The 17,146-nt window shown below is 47.9% G+C and overlaps 1 protein-coding gene across 8 annotated transcripts in view; it reads right to left on the bottom strand.

Moving 5' to 3' along the window:
* The window catches only part of FGFR1 (fibroblast growth factor receptor 1), a 189,482-nt gene that overhangs the window by 66,818 nt on the left and 105,518 nt on the right, over window positions 1-17,146 (bottom strand). For all 8 annotated transcript variants that reach the window (XM_030201914.1, XM_030201918.1, XM_030201916.1 and 5 more), the window contains one exon: window positions 12,057-12,229. In XM_030201914.1, coding sequence (XP_030057774.1) covers window positions 12,057-12,229 — 173 coding nt within the window. The remainder of the gene's footprint in view (window positions 1-12,056; window positions 12,230-17,146) is intronic.

Raw genomic sequence — 17,146 nt, 5'->3', positions numbered from 1 at the left:
TGGGAACTGGGACTCCAAGGAGAATGGGGAGGAGCCGATGGTGATGGGCCGTCAACGACTGGCCTCGTCTGACAGGAAAAAACGCTTGTGGGATGGACTGTGCCTCTATTGTGGTGAGGCCGGACATTTTATTCGAGCCTGCCCCTCCCGGGCGGGAAACGTCTCCCCCAAGGCACCTTGAGGGGAGGGGTCTTGGGGCATGCCGCTCCCCTACCAGATTCCTTGATCACACTGCCAGTAATTCTACGGTGGCACGAGACCGCTATCCAGACCCGGGCCCTGGTGGACTCTGGATCGGGGGGCAACTTCATCGGGTATGAACTGCTACAACAGATGGGCTGGCCCACGCTCCTGCGGCGTCCGGCGCTGCAAATCACCTCCATCCAGGGAACTACATTACCGCAGCCGGTCACGGAGATCACCTCCTTTTTGACCTTGCAGGTGGGGGAGGATCACCGGGAGGAAATCCAATTCCTAGTACTATCCCGGACCATTCATCCAGTAGTTCTGGGATTGCCCTGGCTACGGAGTCATAGCCCTGTTATTGACTGGACCAAGGGAGGTATCCAAGCTTGGGGTAGTTCCTGTCGGGAGAACTGTTGTAAGGGCTGGACCGACAGCTGCCCCGCATTTACTAGTATGCCCGGGGGGGCGCGGATGGAGTTGGGCTCCCTGCCCATGGACTATAGGGACTTTGCAGATGTGTTTTGTCCAGTGGAGGCGGAAGTTCTACCGCCTCATCGGTCGTTTGACTGCGCCATTAACTTTATGGCAGATACCATGCCACCGCGGGGCCGACTGTATACCCTGTCCCGAGGGGAGTCCAAGGTTATGCAGGAGTATATCCGGGAGAATCTGCGAAGAGGCTTCATCCGGCCCTCTACGTCCCCGGCCGGGGCCGGGTTCTTTTTTGTTACTAAGAAGGATGGCTCCTTGAGGCCCTGTATCGATTATCGGGGGTTAAATGCCATCACGATAAAGGATCGCTTTCCTCTACCGCTCATTCCCGAACTCTTTGACAGGCTGCAAGGAGCCCAGATGTTTACCAAGTTGGACTTACGGGGGGGCCTACAACTTGGTGCAGATCCGGCGAGGGGACGAATGGAAGACGGCCTTTAACACCCACGAGGGACATTTCAAGTATCGGGTGATGCCATTTGGCCTATGTAATGCCCCTGCGGTGTTTCAGCGACTTATTAATTATGTGCTCGAGGATTTGCTGAACTCCACGGTAATTGTGTATCTGGACGATATCTTGGTGTTTTCCCAAAACCCCGCGGAACATGTGGGTCATGTTCGCGCAGTGCTGCAGCGGTTACGACAATACCGCCTGTTTGCTAAACTCAGCAAGTGCGCTTTTCATCAGAAGTCGTTACCATTTTTGGGACACATTCTGTTACCCGGGGGGCTACAGATGGAACCGGACAAACTCCGGGCAATTCGAGAATGGCCACAACCGCTGGGATTGAAAGCACTGCAATGTTTTTTTAGGATTCGCGAACTACTATCGTCAGTTTATTCCCCAGTATTCACAACTGACGGCGCCGTTGACAGCGCTCACTAGAAAGAACGCGAAGGTCCGGGACTGGCCGCCCGAGGCGCAGGTGGCTTTTCGCCAGGTAAAGGAGGCATTCAACTCAGCGTCCATTTTACTAGCCCCGGATCCAGACAAACCCTTTATAGTGGAAGTGGATGCGTCTGCGTTGGGAGCCGGGGCGGTCCTCTCGCAGGTGAATTCTAAGGGCCGGCGCCAGCCGTGCTCTTTCTTCTCTCGTAGATTCTCCCCGGCGGAATGTAATTACACAGTAGGGGACAGAGAGCTCTTAGCTTTGAAATTAGCCCTGCAGGAATGGAGACATCTGCTGGAGGGAGCGGAACATCGATTCACAGTAATCACTGACCACAAGAATCTACTGTATCTACAAGAGGCTCAACGGCTCAATCCACGACAAGCCCGGTGGTCATTGTTTTTTGCCAGATTTCATTTTCAATTAGTTTTTCGGGCGGCTGCTCAAAATAACCCTGCGGATTCCCTCTCCAGAGCATTTGAGGTTCCAGAGACTAAGGAGACCCATGCCATGTTGGATCCGGCATGCCTCAGCGCGGCCGTGGGGGAGGTGGCTCCTACTAGAGAACTAGTGCCGGCCGCTGAACGAGCGAAGGTAATGCAATGGGGGCATTCGTCCAGATGGGCGGGACATTTTGGGTATCAGAAGACTCTGCGTCTCATTACCAGGCAGTATCAATGGCCTCAGATGAGGCGGGACATTCTTCAATTTGTCACCACCTGCCCTGTGTGCGCCCGGACCAAACCGGTGATCGGGACCCCCATGGGGAAGCTACAACCAATGCCCGTACCGACGGGGCCCTGGACGGAGCTTTCCATGGATTTTATCACCGACCTCCCCAGTTCCCGGGGACATACGGTGATTTGGGTGGTAATTGACCGTTTTTCCCGAATGGCCCATTTCGTTCCCTTTCCAGGACTTCCTTCGGCGGTCGCATTAGCCCAACTCTTCATTCAACACATTTTTCGACTTCATGGGCTGCCTCTTCGGATTATTAGTGACCGAGGCCCCCAATTCACCTCGCGTTTCTGGAGGGCCTTGTGTACGGCATTGGGGGTGAAGACCCATTTCTCATCAGCATACCATCCCCAAACCAATGGCATGGTTGAGAGGACGAACCAAACGTTAAAAGGGTTCCTACGAGCATTCGTCAACAAACGCCAAGATAACTGGGTCTCCCTACTCCCTTGGGCCGAGTTTGCATATAATCACAGTGTCCACTCGGCCTCGGGAGACTCTCCATTCTTCTTGGTGTATGGACGACATCCTCGACTTCCAGCACCTTTCCCGTCTGGATCTCCGACCCCCAGGGTTAATGAAACTCTGGCAGATCTGCAAAGAGTCTGGGAAACGGCCCGAGAACAACTGCAGAAGGCAGCCACCAAATGCAAGACCTTTGCAGATCGGCATCGGAAAACCGCTCCCGTCTTGCAACCAGGGCAGAAGGTATGGTTAAGCACGAAATACCTCCGACTTCGGGTGCCCTCCCGTAGATTGGGACCTCGGTACATTGGACCCTTTGCAATCCAATCCCGAATTGGAGCTGTGACATATCGATTGCGGCTACCGAGTACTCTGCGGGTGCATAACGCTTTCCATATTTCCTTATTGAAGAGTTTTCGAGGGTCTCGATAGCATCCTCAACGGCAGGAAACCGAAGATCTAGACGCAGATCCCGATCCAGAGTTTGAAGTGGATGAGGTCCTGGATGCAAAAAGACAGCGAGGAAAGCTATATTACTTATTGTCCTGGAAAAATTTTGGCCCCGAAGACAACTCCTGGGAACCCGCTGCGAATGTACATGCTCCAGAATTGGTCAAAGCCTTCCACGCCCGGTATCCTTCCAAACCCGGGCCCAGGGAAAAGGGGGCATCCGGGGAGGATACTGTCCCGTTCCGGGCTCTTACCTGGCGGCACGCAGTAGGGGGCGAGGACCAACGGAGGCCGCGGGATCCGGGGCGGCGAGGACGAGCTGCCGACGGGGCCGGCGCTGCCGCGGGCCGCTCCGAGGCCGGCGATCCACTGGAGCAAGCGCCGGCCTCGGAGAAGGAGATACGCCGGCCAAGATGGCGGCGCCGGCGTCCTCCTCGCTGGAGCGGACCAGCGAGCCAGCCCCGCCTACTCGCGCCGGATTGGCGCATCGACCAGGAGACCCCGCCCGCTGGGCAGGCTGGCCAATCCAGGCCTCCTTTGCCTGCCTGGGCCAGGGGGATTGGCTCCAGCTGCTGGAAGGGGAAGGACGGGCGGGGGATTTAAACCACGAAACGGAAGGAGTCCAGTGCTTCCGTTTCGTTCGTCAGAAGCCCACACAGTGGATCGGAGACTGTGTCTTCTTCAGCTAGCCGTCCTTGCTAGCCACCTTCAGAGACTGTGTCTTCTTCAGCTAGCCGTCCTTGCTAGCCACCTTCAGAGACTGTGTCTTCTTCAGCTAGCCGTCCTTGCTAGCCACCTTCAGAGACTGTGTCTTCTTCAGCTAGCCATCCTTGCTGGCCACCTTCAGAGACTGTGTCTTCTTCAGCTAGCCGTCCTTGCCAGCCACCTTCGAAGTCTGTGTCCTCTTCAAGCTAGCCGCCCTTGCTAGCCACCTTCGGAGTCCGCGTCCTCTTCAAGCTAGCCGCCCTTGCTAGCCACCTTCGGAGTCCGCGTCCTCTTCAAGCTAGCCGCCCTTGCTAGCCACCTCCAGAGACTGCGGTCCTCTTCCAGCTAGCCCTTCCTGCTAGCCCCTTGCAGAGACTGTGTCCTTTCCTGCGCTAGCCGTCCTTGCTAGCTGCCCTCTAGAGACTGAGTTGCTGACTACCAGCCAAGCTGACCGTCACCCCGCGGTTCCAGCAGTCCTGCTGACCGCCTGCAGCTGAGGGCTCAACCCTCAGTGAACGGCGGTCGCCGCGGGTGAAGATTCGGGGTGCGCGGCGGTCCTCGGAGGTCTTACCAGGCCTCCGGGAACCTAAGGGCTCACCAACAACCACCACAGGACAGCTGGTGCTTCAAAGTGATCCTTCAGCTAGAGAATGACACGGTTACCATTACTATGTATATACTGCGGTAAATACATGGTAAGGGCCACACCCTAACTAGAATCATCACAGATGCAGGAACAAAACTTTTTACCACCCTGTGGAAACAATAAAAAACCTTGTTCCTGTGGTAAAACATCCTTTCCTTCATTCCCGTCTTCCTCCCCATGGGCATCACTTACATTTTTCTGCAGCCGGCAACGATTCAGTCATAGGCTGGCTCCGTATTCTTCTTCCTGCTGCGTCCCGTCCTCTCTACTGCAACTTCCTGCTTAGCGTCAAAACAGGAAGTTGCAGTAGACACAGCAGGATACAGCAGAAGGAAGGCCATGGAGTCAGCATGTGACTGTGAATCATTGAAGGAAAATTTAAGTGACACCCATGGTGAGGAGAATGGGAAGGGAGAAAAGTATTGGCTGCTCCATGCACGCACATCTTCCTTTCCCCTGCCCCACAGCTGCAGCCATGGCTCAGTGCTGATCACAAGTGGAAGAAAGGAGAGCAGCTACATATCAAGCCATGCACTCCTCATCTGCTGCTCAGTAATACTGGATGAAAATTTGAACCATGTGGTTTGAATTTTTAATTTAGCGCTAAAGTGGCAGAAGGGGAGGATGCGGTCCAATGCACAGCTGTTTTCTCCCCCCCCCCTCCCTCTTGTGATCACTTTGTGCCACTGCTGGGGGTGAGGGGGAATAGAAAGTTGAGCACTTGATCCCTGTGATCATGTGTCCCTGAAGCTGAACATGGCCAAGACCGAACTTATTGTCTTCCCACCCAAACCCTCTTCTCCTCTCTCTCCACTCTCTATCTCAGTTGACAACACCCTCATCGTCCCCGTCTCATCTGCCCGCAACCTTGGTGTCATCTTCGACTCCTCCCTCTCCTTCTCTGCGCATATCCAGCAGATAGCCAAGACCTGTCGCTTCTTCCTTTACAACATTAGCAAAATTCGCCCTTTCCTCTCTGAGCACACCACCCGAACTCTTATCCACTCTCTCATTACCTCTCGCCTTGACTACTGCAACCTACTCCTCACTGGCCTCCCACTTTGCCACTTATCCCCCCCTTCAGTCCGTTCAGAACTCTGCTGCACGTCTTATCTTCCGCCTGGACCGATATACTCACATCTCCCCTCTCCTCAAATCACTTCACTGGCTTCCGATCAGGTACCGCATACAGTTCAAGCTTCTCCTCCTAACCTACAAATGCACTCGATCTGCAGCCCCTCCCTACCTCTCTACCCTCATCTCCCCTTAAGTTCCTACCCGTAACCTCCGCTCTCAAGGCAAATCCCTCCTTTCAGTACCCTTCTCCACCACCGCCAACTCCAGGCTCCGCCCTTTCTGCCTCGCCTCACCCCATGCTTGGAATAATCTCCCTGAGCCCATACGCCAGGCCCCTTCCCTGCCCATCTTCAAATCCCTGCTAAAAGCCCATCTCTTCAATGTCGCCTTCGGCACCTAACCACTATTCAAGAAATCCAGACTACCCCAACTTGTCATTTCGTCCTTTAGATTGTAAGCTCCTTTGAGCAGGGACTGCCCCCCCTTTTTTGTTAAATTGTACAGCGCTGCGTAACCCTAGTAGCGCTATAGAAATGTCAAGTAGTAGTAGTAGTAGTACATTGAGATCATGCACTATATAGTTAGTTATACTGGAGCATAACATTTTTGAAATATTTCCAACAGGTTTCAGATCATATGTTTGATTATTATGTTTTATATATAGCAGCACTAGCAGGAACAGAGATTCTCTTATGTTAGCTAAGTTTTAGTCAGGGGTCTTGGTGAAATCCATTAGCTCAGCTACTACATTTTAGAGAATGGTTGATGAGGTCACCACAATAAGAATATAGTTTAAGAAAACTGCATCTTAATAAGAACCAAGTTACAAGGACCACATCAACTAAAGCATCAGGATTAACTCTTAAAGATCCTTGAAAAAAAAATACATTTTTTTTCTCTTTCTTCAATAAGATTTTGAAAGCATTTCATACTTAACAACTTATGAGTTCAAATCAAAGTGAATCTAGAGTCTTTAAGCTGGGTACAAGAGCTAGATATAGGTATCTGTGTGCCAGAGAGGAGAGAGCTGAGTGTCTGTGTGCTTGGGTGCAAGAGCTGGGGAGTATGTGTAGGTGAAGGAGCGATTATGGAAGGATTAGGTTATTTGTGAGGTCATTGGGAGATAGCTATGGTTGAGGGGAGTGGGGGGGGGGGGGGGTGTATACCATAGGAGGAAGCGTGGAGTGGTTGTCAGAGCGAGAGAGATATGAGGATGTGTGCTGGAGGTGATGATGGATGCAGGGCTATGAACACAGGAGAGAGTGAACAGGGAAGTATAGGGACACAGAAGGGAGATGCTGAACATGGGAGGCGATAGGGACACAGAAATGGAAGATGGATGGTTGACATGGAGGGAGAAGAGATTTCAAATGAAAAGGAGAACCTGGTGAGTGAGTTAAGAGAAGACAAAGGGAAGCAGAAACTAGAGCCGGAGACCAGCATGATTTTTAAAATAAAATGATCAGATGACAAAAGGTAGAAAAAATAATTTTATTTTCTATTTTGAGATTACAGTATGTCAAATTTGAAATATACACCTTGCCAGCGCTAGTGTTAGACATGGCTGGGACCCAGAGCAGAAATCTAGGAGGGGAACCCAAAGCCCACTACCGGGCTGCACTTTCTTCAGCTTCCAGCAAGCATGGGGTTCTTCCTGGTCAGAGGTCACCCTAACACTATCCCTGGCATGTGCCATCTTTATATTCTGCACACTACAGGAGTAAATGCATTTCTATCTATATCTCTGGTGTTGTACTACATAACTGTTTGAGGCTTGTGCAGATGGAGTCAGAGCTTGAGGGGATGGACAGAGCTCAAGGGGGTGTGGGTGGTGACAAATTTTGTCCCTGTGTCATTCTCTACCTTCAGCCATAGTGATAATACAGAACACCAGGACTGGGGCCAATGAAAGAGTACACTCTTTTGCTCATTATCATCGTTGCTAAAAGATTGCTATGATGTACCATTCCCTGGTTTATTCCAGGATCAGCCAGGTAAGAAGAGGGTTAAAGAAAGGTGGGGTGGGAGGAGGTGAAGCCAGGTAGGGGTACTGAAGAGGGTACATGGAAGAAGGTGACACAGGAAAGGGCAATGGGAAATGAAGTATGAAAGGAGGGTAGCACTAGGTGATGGGTGATGACCCAAGAAGGGGCATGGGATGGAGGAGACAAATCAGGAAAGGCAAGTACTCAGGGATGGGGAAAGAGATTCTAGAAAGGCCACAGGGATGGCAAAGCATCAGTTTCCCCTGCTTGGATCGACTCTGGAGAGCTGAATGGGGGAGTGCTCTTTTACAAACTTTTAGTCCAGGGTCCTGAAATTTGTATATGTGTGTGTATTGTTTCTTGTACAAGGTATACACCCCTTCTCTCCACCCCGAGTCAAAAATAACCTGAGAAGATGAAGGAGAAACTGAATCATCTCATTCGTGTTGGACACATCAGTGGATCTTCAAATAAATTTAGAATAAATGCGTTATTCTATCAGTTCAATAAATCGGGTGACTCATAGGCCGATATACAGCAGCAGCCAGTTAGTGTGATGTGCTCTTCTAGCCATAGGCCCAGCAAGATCATACTCGGCACAAGAGTTGAGAGAGGCTGCACAGGGAAACATGGAGGTTCTCTGTATAGTCATCTGGGTGCAATCCGTGAACCTCTCAAGCCTCTCCTCACACTCACCACCAGGGTATCATGATCACTGATCCATCACCTTCAAACACCCCAGCATCACATGATTTAGTTACAAAAATGCTCATAACAGTCCCGCTGGGGCAAGTAAACAGCACGTGGTTATTCTTTCAGGTAATTCATTCCATCTGCTTTGATTTCGCACTTCACAAAAAGTGGCAGTTACAACACTAAACAAAGATGAGGTTGGGGGGGGGGGGGGGGGGTACATAAAGTGGCAGTCACAACCCTGACCAGGATGGTCCATGCTGGCCATTTACTATGCTACTATGAAGCTGAGCATTCGCCTCCTGTACTGTACACAGCACGGCTTTATCACACCTGCACACAGTAACATGATGGCACTTAATGCTCATGAGAATCATATTCCATTTATTCCCCCGTCCCCACAATACCACAGACCCTGCTGGCCTGTGGCTTTACCCTCACATCCCTACTACTGCGCCTAGACTCTCTTCAATTCTGTTCCTTTTTTCTCCCCGCTATCTCCCCAGGGAGACCACTCCAACCATCTACTGCCTTTCGGTGAATGGAGCATACATCCCCAACCAGCCTCTTCTTTCTGAGACTGATACAACACAATCCTCATTGTAATAAAATCCTCATTGGGATAAAAATAACTGCATTACATCATTCAAGCACATTACCATTTCAAGAATCTAACAATAACTGGGTAATGTAAAGTTATACATAGCCAAACAGAAAAGGCTCTATTTGCAAAGATTTTTGACCCAGGCCTTAAAATAGATATAAAGAAAGCAGTGCGCTGGGAAACATAAGTGGGACCATGCTTAAATATAACATATGGCGCTATTTAATGTTACTAGTAGAAAAATGTAATGCACATAACATGCCGGTAGCACTGAAAACCGGTTATGTCAAGCACAGACACTACAGTAAATTTGCTTTTCCAACTATTACAGAATGAAGAGGCACTGAGGAGCCCTTTCCAAAGGGGCATGCATGGGCCTAATCATTTTATAAGTGAATAACTGAACATATTAGGGCTTTTTAATCAAGTAGTCACCTTTCTTAGTACTGATTCTCACTAGGAAGCCTTGATCTTATGTAAAGGTGCTCTCTGAAAACCACCACCCTTTTTTTTTTTGCCTATCTAGAGTGACTTTGGCAGGTCTGAATGAGCTAGTTCTTCCTCAGAGAGCCTCGCGACATTGCAGCTGCAGTTTGGAGGCCAAACAAGACCTTGTGAGTCACTTATCACCTCCAGAAGCCTTTGCACAGAGAAGTAAGGAAAGTAGAGGGAATGAAGGAGGTTGGTTTTGGGCCATTTACCAAATCCACTATTCCAGACGCACCGTGAGGTTGTCGCTAGAAGTCATGGCAGCCATTCTGATGAGCAGACTGTACTAGAGAGGAGCATTGTTCCTGCCCATTTCCCCCTAGACCACCAGAGATCCATAAAGATAAGCCCGGGGATGGAGCTTGCCTTAGATTGTTTTCAGGGGTGGGTGAATCTCAAGGGGGTGATATCTCAAGTTCTGAGGGCCGGTGGGATTGGAGGGTGGCTACTGGACCTTATCAGTTGTCACCAGGAGGTTAATCGGCCACCAGCCAATATTCAGACTGGTGCTTGGTTAACCTCAGGACAGCCTCTTTCTTATGACCTAACTTTATGCAGTTCCCTAGTCAGATAGCAAGACTGAATATCGGTGCTAACTTGCTATAATCACTGCTTCCCCCTAACCTCACTAGGGGATGACCAGTTAGTGGGAATATTCAGTGGCACTGTCTGGTTACTGTTGCTGAATATCCCGGCTTAGCCTCTTCCAGCTGTTTAAATTACTTTGAATATCTACCATCTGGTGCACAGGTAGCATTATAGAAATGGCACTTAGGATTAGTGTTGCCCAACTTGAGGCATCACGTTACACAATTGTCCCCCATGTGCCTTCATTAATTTTCTGGTGAGATTTGGCAGGGTATTCATAGGCTGTGAAAAGGTTTCACTTGTTATTAAAAGGTGCTTCTCTTTGACCAATGGCTTGTGACAATTATCTACAGCAAGGGTTCTGAACCTAGTCCTTGGGATACACCTAGCTAGCCAAATTTTCAGGATACCCACAATGAATATGCATGAGAGAGATCTGCATACAATGGAGGAGGTGAATGCAAATTTATCTCATGCATATTCATTGTAAATATTCTGAGAACCTGACTAGCTGGGTGTGTCCTGAAGACTGGGCAGAGAAGCTCTGATCTATAGTGACCCCATGCTTAAGTGAAGTTGATCATTCATCCCATCAGATTAACAAATGCAAAATAAAAATAAATGCTTCACAAAACAAAAAAAATAACTTAACAGCACAACTGAAATAGTAGTTTTATATGCAGTAAGGGCCAAATTTTTTTTTGTTACATTTGTACCCCGTGCTTTCCCACTCATGGCAGGCTCAATGTGGCTTACATGGGGCAATGGAGGGTTAAGTGACTTGCCCAGAGTCACAAGGAGCTGCCTGTGCCTGAAGTGGGAATCAAACTCAGTTCCTCAGTTCCCTAGGACCAGACCCAAACCACTAGGCCACTTCACTGATGGGCTGATCCTCAAAACATACTGCCGGCGCTAGAGGCGATTAGTGTCCGACTATCTCTGGTGTTAGTGAGCACAGAATGCTCAGAGGGCTCTAGACAATGTGTGCACTGAAAATTAGTACAAATAGCAAGCTAATAAATGTATTCAAATGGATGTTAATGAGGTCATTTCCTATTCCCTCCCAATGCTCAGAGAACAGTGCACCAAACAAAGCCACTCTTACTGCTGAAAAAATAACGCCAGCATGGAGCGGGCATTAGATTGAAGAAAGGATTTCTCAGGATTCTTTCTTTTAAAAGCTGCTGGTTTTTAAATTTAATTTGGAAGCAGAAGGAAGCCTGTGCCGGCCACTAAGCGCTGGTAGTGAGAGATGAATGTGTGCGAGTCAGACGAAACCCAAAAGTGAAGAACACATTGGCGCCTGTTTCCTGTGCTTAAGTATAAGCCTTCCAAGTAAATAAAATTTTTTGAAATGCTTAAAGGCGCAGAAAACAGGTGGTAATGTGTGCTTCACTTCCAGGTTTTCCTGGCGCATATGCACAACAACTGAGATTACTGCAAAACTTTTTTTCACATGTTCCAAGAACGTTCCTCCCTTGCTTTTGCTTTTATAGTACGCATTTAATTTGAATACAATTGCCTTTGAGCATTGGCGAGCTAGTTCTCTGAGCTGTTCTGGTGGTATGAGTTCTGCGCTGTTGGCTTTTCCATGGGAGTTCTGAACGTCAGCACCATGAGTGCAAGCCAGCCTCACAAAGGAACCACATGCTTGGGGAGATCAAAGTGTTTCAACACCGGATCTGCCATTGTGGCTTTTTATGATGCATAAACCCCTAGAGTGAGTGATAAGAACCCTCATAGAAATGGTCTGAATTCACCTTCAACTCCACAGCATTACTACTAACATACAACATTTCAGGTACAATATGTGTCCTGCAAGTTCACAAAACCTTTCCTCATAAACCACTCTGGTTGCCTTCGGTGGATCCTCTGCAATTTTCAGCCTATTAACCTACCACCAAAGCATTCTCTGTAACATGTACAGGTACTGCATAGTTAAACTGGCTGAAGTCTAACCTGTAGTCACTTTATTCAGATCATGACCCAGAGACTTGTGTCTGTACATGATGCAAGTGGAAGGGGATATTCTTAGTGCTCCACCCTACCTTGTATCCTCCAATGCGGTGATCTGGTTTGACCTCTTTGCCATTCTTCAGCCAGCGCAGAGTTGGAGAGGGTGACCCGCCTGCCTGGCACCTGAATTTCACAGTTTTGGCTGCAGGGACGGCATGGAGCTTCTTCTCCATCTTCCCTGGGTATGACCAAAATGGAGCCACAGCTAATAAAATTGAAAAGACAAAGAATGAACACCAGAGGCAGGAAGTACACTGACCAAGAAAGAGCTTTCCTTTGTAGACAAAAACCAACTGACTTCTGGGTAAAAGGCGGCAAGAAAGCAAAATAATCAAAACATGTATCATATTTGCTGGACTGGGTTTCTTAGCTATAGGCACCTACATTTCAAAATGACTGGAGGTGTGAAATTACCTCTTCGCTAGACACAATGAAGGACATCTGTACTATATTGGGGGTGTTCAGCACCTACAGAGCTGGCTCCTATAACTTTGGTTCAACAGAACAGAGGGGCTTATGGGACTGTCCTGATTGTAAGTGCATGCTGCAGTTTGTGTGTGTGTGCAACCTCACCCATATAAATATGCGATAGTTAGACCTAGCTGCAAATCTTCAGTGGAGGTATATCGTGGGGCGGGGGGAAATATATCTGACATTTCCGGTTTTGAAAGCAGTGAGTAATCCGAAGGCAGAAAAGGGGGCAAGGGATGTAGGTAAAGTTGGTCCCTTTCAAAAAGAAACGTATGAGAGTTGAACTGAGACTAATCTCACTTCCTACTTGCTTTGTATAAAAAAAAAAAAAATTATTCCTGCAAAAATAAAAAATTCTTCAACAACTTACAATGGACTAAGGCAGGCTGTAGAGACCACTATGATACACATATACAGTATCCTCCTTCATAACTCAGATTCCATTCTCAGAAGTAGAAAGAAAGAAAGAAAGAAAGAAAGAAAGAAAGAAAGAAAGAAAGAAAGAAAGAAAGAAAGAAAGAAAGAAAGAAAGAAAGAAAGAAAGAAAGAAAGAAAGAAAGAAAGAAAGAAGAAAAAGCAGGAAACAAGTGCGAGGAAGCAGAGACCACCTTGTGTGATGAAAGAGGACATAACCTGTGCAAGGGGACAAGTGACTGCCTTGGGGAAGGAGGGGGCAGAGGACACTTGGCATATACCTTCTGATGGTGATGGTGGCAGAGGCAGACAGCTTTAAAAAAAAAAAAACTCCACGGATTTACTCCAATGACCATTGCTCGATCCCCCAGCTTCCTAAGTTTTGCTGGTTTTACTTTCCTAATGAAGATAAAAACCTTCAACCAAACATCATACTGTTTGGTGCCCTTAAGAATAGCTGTCTCTTCAGACTCTCCTTAGGAGGCTGTGTATCAGTTAAACTATTATTATGTTACATTACCTCCTCTGCCATCCCCCCCACCCCATAAACAACTGCCTAATACAGGTCCTGATAATCAATATCCCCACACTGTTCCAAACAGTGATATAATAGAAACAGCACAGGGAAATAAATTCCCGATGATCAGAGCTAATAGCATTCAAATTTAAGCTCGCTATTAACTCTCATTGGGGTATTTCTGCAGGAGGACTGTGCCTGTGCATGTGCCCAAGGCACAATCCTCCCACAGAAGTTGCTTGACAGGTTTAGGCTGTCAAAAAAAAAAAGCCCGGACCTGTCAAACATTACCAATGCAAGGGGCTGGCGGTCCAATGCACCGCCAAATCCCCCCCCCCCACCCTGGACAGAGGACTAGAGGTCCAGTGGAACTCCAGTCCTCCACTTTAGTAGTGCCCCCAACTCCAACTGACAGAAAAGAGGGCTAGGGGTCTGGTGGACTTCCAGCCCCCTGACCACCCCGACACAGGGGCCTGGAGATCCGGTGGACCTTTAGCCCCCCTAATCCCCCACCTGACACCAAAACAAAGACTCCCTGGTGGCCAAGTGGTCAACCCTACCCCACCCCCACCAGTCCTGGTGGTCTAGCACCCCCCAAACACCCCCTGTACCTTGCAATGACAGAGAAGAGAGTAGCTAGCACTATTTCCCTTATATGGTAGGGAAGCTCTGCCCAGTACATCCCAGGATGCACTGGACAGGGCAGGGCGCTGCCATTTTGGAGGTGGTACTGCAAGGTACTGGAGAGGGGGATTCGGGGGGCGCTAGACCACCAGAGCAGGTGGGCCACCAGGGAGTTTGTTTTTTGGTGTGTCGGGGGGGGGGGGGGGGCCTCGAAGGTCGGGAGAAGGCCACTGGGCCACCAGGAAACTTGTCTAGGGGGGGTTAGGGGGGCCAGCCCCCCTAACCCCCTCCAGCCCCTTGCGTGTGAGGGGGGGGGGGGGGGGGGTAAGCATGCAAATGCATTCTGGACAGGGCTCCCTATTCCTCTCTAAAGCTCCACAAACTCTAACGCCAGTTCTGAGCTGGTGTATGTAAACCAACGTTTGGCACGCTGCACACTGAGCATTGGGAGGAATAGTAAATGCCCTGTTTAGCATGCATTTGCGCGCCTCTTATGGTCAGAGCCTGTGAGAACGAGTGAGACGGGCTCTGAACATGAGGCGGGAGCACACATGGACACTAATAGCGCCCACGTTTGCTTCTGATTATTAGCCCGACAAGGAGAGAGTGCCTCCTGCACACAGGTTACACAGTCGGCATACGCCACAAACTTTTCAGAACACACATACCAGAACAGTAGAGACGAGGGGAGGGCAATTCAATGAAAGGAGAGATGCATCAGCTCACTGTGTCCCTGACACAGACCAGAGGTACAGGTAATGATATATTCATGACATATATTTATAAGCTCCAACAGAGACTGTAGGACAGCAATGCTGTCATTATGCCCACTGTGATATGTAATATACATAGTGAAGTGCAAAGGAAATTATATGTACTGTGCAATAAACAGTAGAGTGTAATAATATATAATCATACCAAATATTTACCTATATTCTACTGTGATGTGTATTACGCATTTACACAGATATTAAATACGTGTAACGAATGCATATAGAATGAGGAAGTACGACAGCATGCTTTACCCTCAACCAAGTACAGCATAACAGCAATTTTTTAATCCTATATACAGCCAGAATGTATATTATGATGCATGTGTTCCATGCTATAAAGATATATTGTGTGATCAAAAACATTTTCTCTATTTTCTCTTCTGACTTTGCATTATCTTTCTCCTTCCTATACTACCTCAGGGAACTGGTGGCAACTCCTCAGACGTCAATCCTCTGTGTGTTGTGACACACATTCTCCTCCGTCATGCCAACCACGAGGTGGTGAACAACAGGGAAAGAGCCTTTAATTCCACTTCCACTTGATGCTGCTCCCTCATCTCCAATTGCTGGGTTCAGGATAAAGAAAGGGCTGTGAGGAGTAGTAACAGAATCCCCACAGCATCTTCCAAGCTCTGAGGATGTGTTTCATTTAGTGCATTTACTCCTCTCAGGAATCAAGTGCAAAGAGGAAACACCTTCAAATCAAATCAATTCTTGTATTTCACTAATATCCCCTTTCCAGGGTTCAGTGCGGTTTACGTTTTAGGTGAGACAAAAGCAGAAAATGTTAGTGTGAGATATGAGAACAATTAGAGACCACTGGTGTAATGCATGAGACCAAAAACATTCTAAGAAAGGGAAATGGATGATACTAGGAGGTAGAAGTCAATGGATTGTTATGAAGCAGTCTTTGGGAAGAGAAAGGTTTTTCGCTTCTTCCTGAAGCTAAGGTAGCTGTTTTCTGTTCTGATGGCAATAGGTAGAGAGTTCATAAGTACATAAGTAGTGCCATACTGGGAAAGACCAAAGGTCCATCTAGCCCAGCATCCTGTCACCGACAGTGGCCAATCCAGGTCAAGGGCACCTGGCACGCTCCCCAAACGTAAAAACATTCCAGACAAGTTATACCTAAAAATGCGGAATTTTTCCAAGTCCATTTAATAGCGGTCTATGGACTGGTCCTTTAGGAATCTATCTAACCCCTTTTTAAACTCCGTCAAGTTCCATATTTTAACTTCAAGTACAGGGAATAGAGAGCTGAAAATGTTCTGATTTCAAATTGTCTTTTGAAACAGTCTTTCAGTCTGTTCTGGACCAAATGTAGCAAAGCTGTCTTAGTCAACAATTCAGAGGCAAAACCCTATAAGATTTGAAAAACTAAACAAGCAGCTTTCAGCCTGAGTCTTTCTGACAGGTGTATTGAGGCAAGGGATGACATAAACAGGATAGGTGAGAGGGGAGATCCCTACGGGACCCCACAGTTAGGAGACCGCTGGTTGTTTTGTTTGACAGAATAGCTTCAATTTGAAAGGAATTCACTGAACCATTTGATCACAGTCCCTGTTATTCATATCTGATCCAGGCGTTTGAGTAACAACATGTGGTCAACTTTATTGAATGCTGCCGATATATCAAATCGGAGAAGAATTACTTGGTCGCCTTTGCACAGGTGGTGTTTGACATATGTAGTTAGAACTAGCAGCAATGATTCCATACTATGTGACGATCTGAAGTCAAATTGTGACCAGTGTAATATAGAAGATATAAAGAGTTATTTACTGATGTAGGTTTCTAATACTTTAGTACAAACGTAGGGTTTGCTTGCCACTGGACGGTACTTTACAGGCGATGTTACATCTAGCTCAGATCCTTTCAACAGCGGAGTGAGAACAATTTTGCCCATATCAGGAGGAAGAGAGAGAGTTTTTAACAGCTCACTGAGATCAAGTAACCAGGTATTTTGGGCATTGATCCAGGGAGCAGTTGGCTTGGGAGAATGTCAACAGCAGTGATCTTACATCCTCAACTGTTAGTGGTTGAAAGGATTCCCAGTTTTGATCTGTTTTGAGTCCTTGGATTGTAGGATCTCTGGCGATTGAGGCTGAACTACAGGTTGGACTATTTTCCTCTGTTGGAGTACCTTTAGATAGTTCAGACCTAATTTGGAGGATCATATTGGCGAAATGATCAGCAAGGTCTTGGGTGGTGGGACATGTTTTCTGCGAATGTTCATCATCATTAATGGAAGCTAGTCTTCTAACTAAGGAGAAAAGCTTTTTGTTGTCAAAAAGCTTGACCTATTAGGCTGCTATAGTACTGATGT

The sequence above is a fragment of the Microcaecilia unicolor genome, chromosome 4, assembly GCF_901765095.1.
Source record: "Microcaecilia unicolor chromosome 4, aMicUni1.1, whole genome shotgun sequence".
Classification (NCBI taxonomy): domain Eukaryota; kingdom Metazoa; phylum Chordata; class Amphibia; order Gymnophiona; family Siphonopidae; genus Microcaecilia; species Microcaecilia unicolor.
The sequence above is the reverse complement of the archived record's forward strand: the minus strand, read 5'-3'. Positions and strand labels throughout refer to the sequence as shown.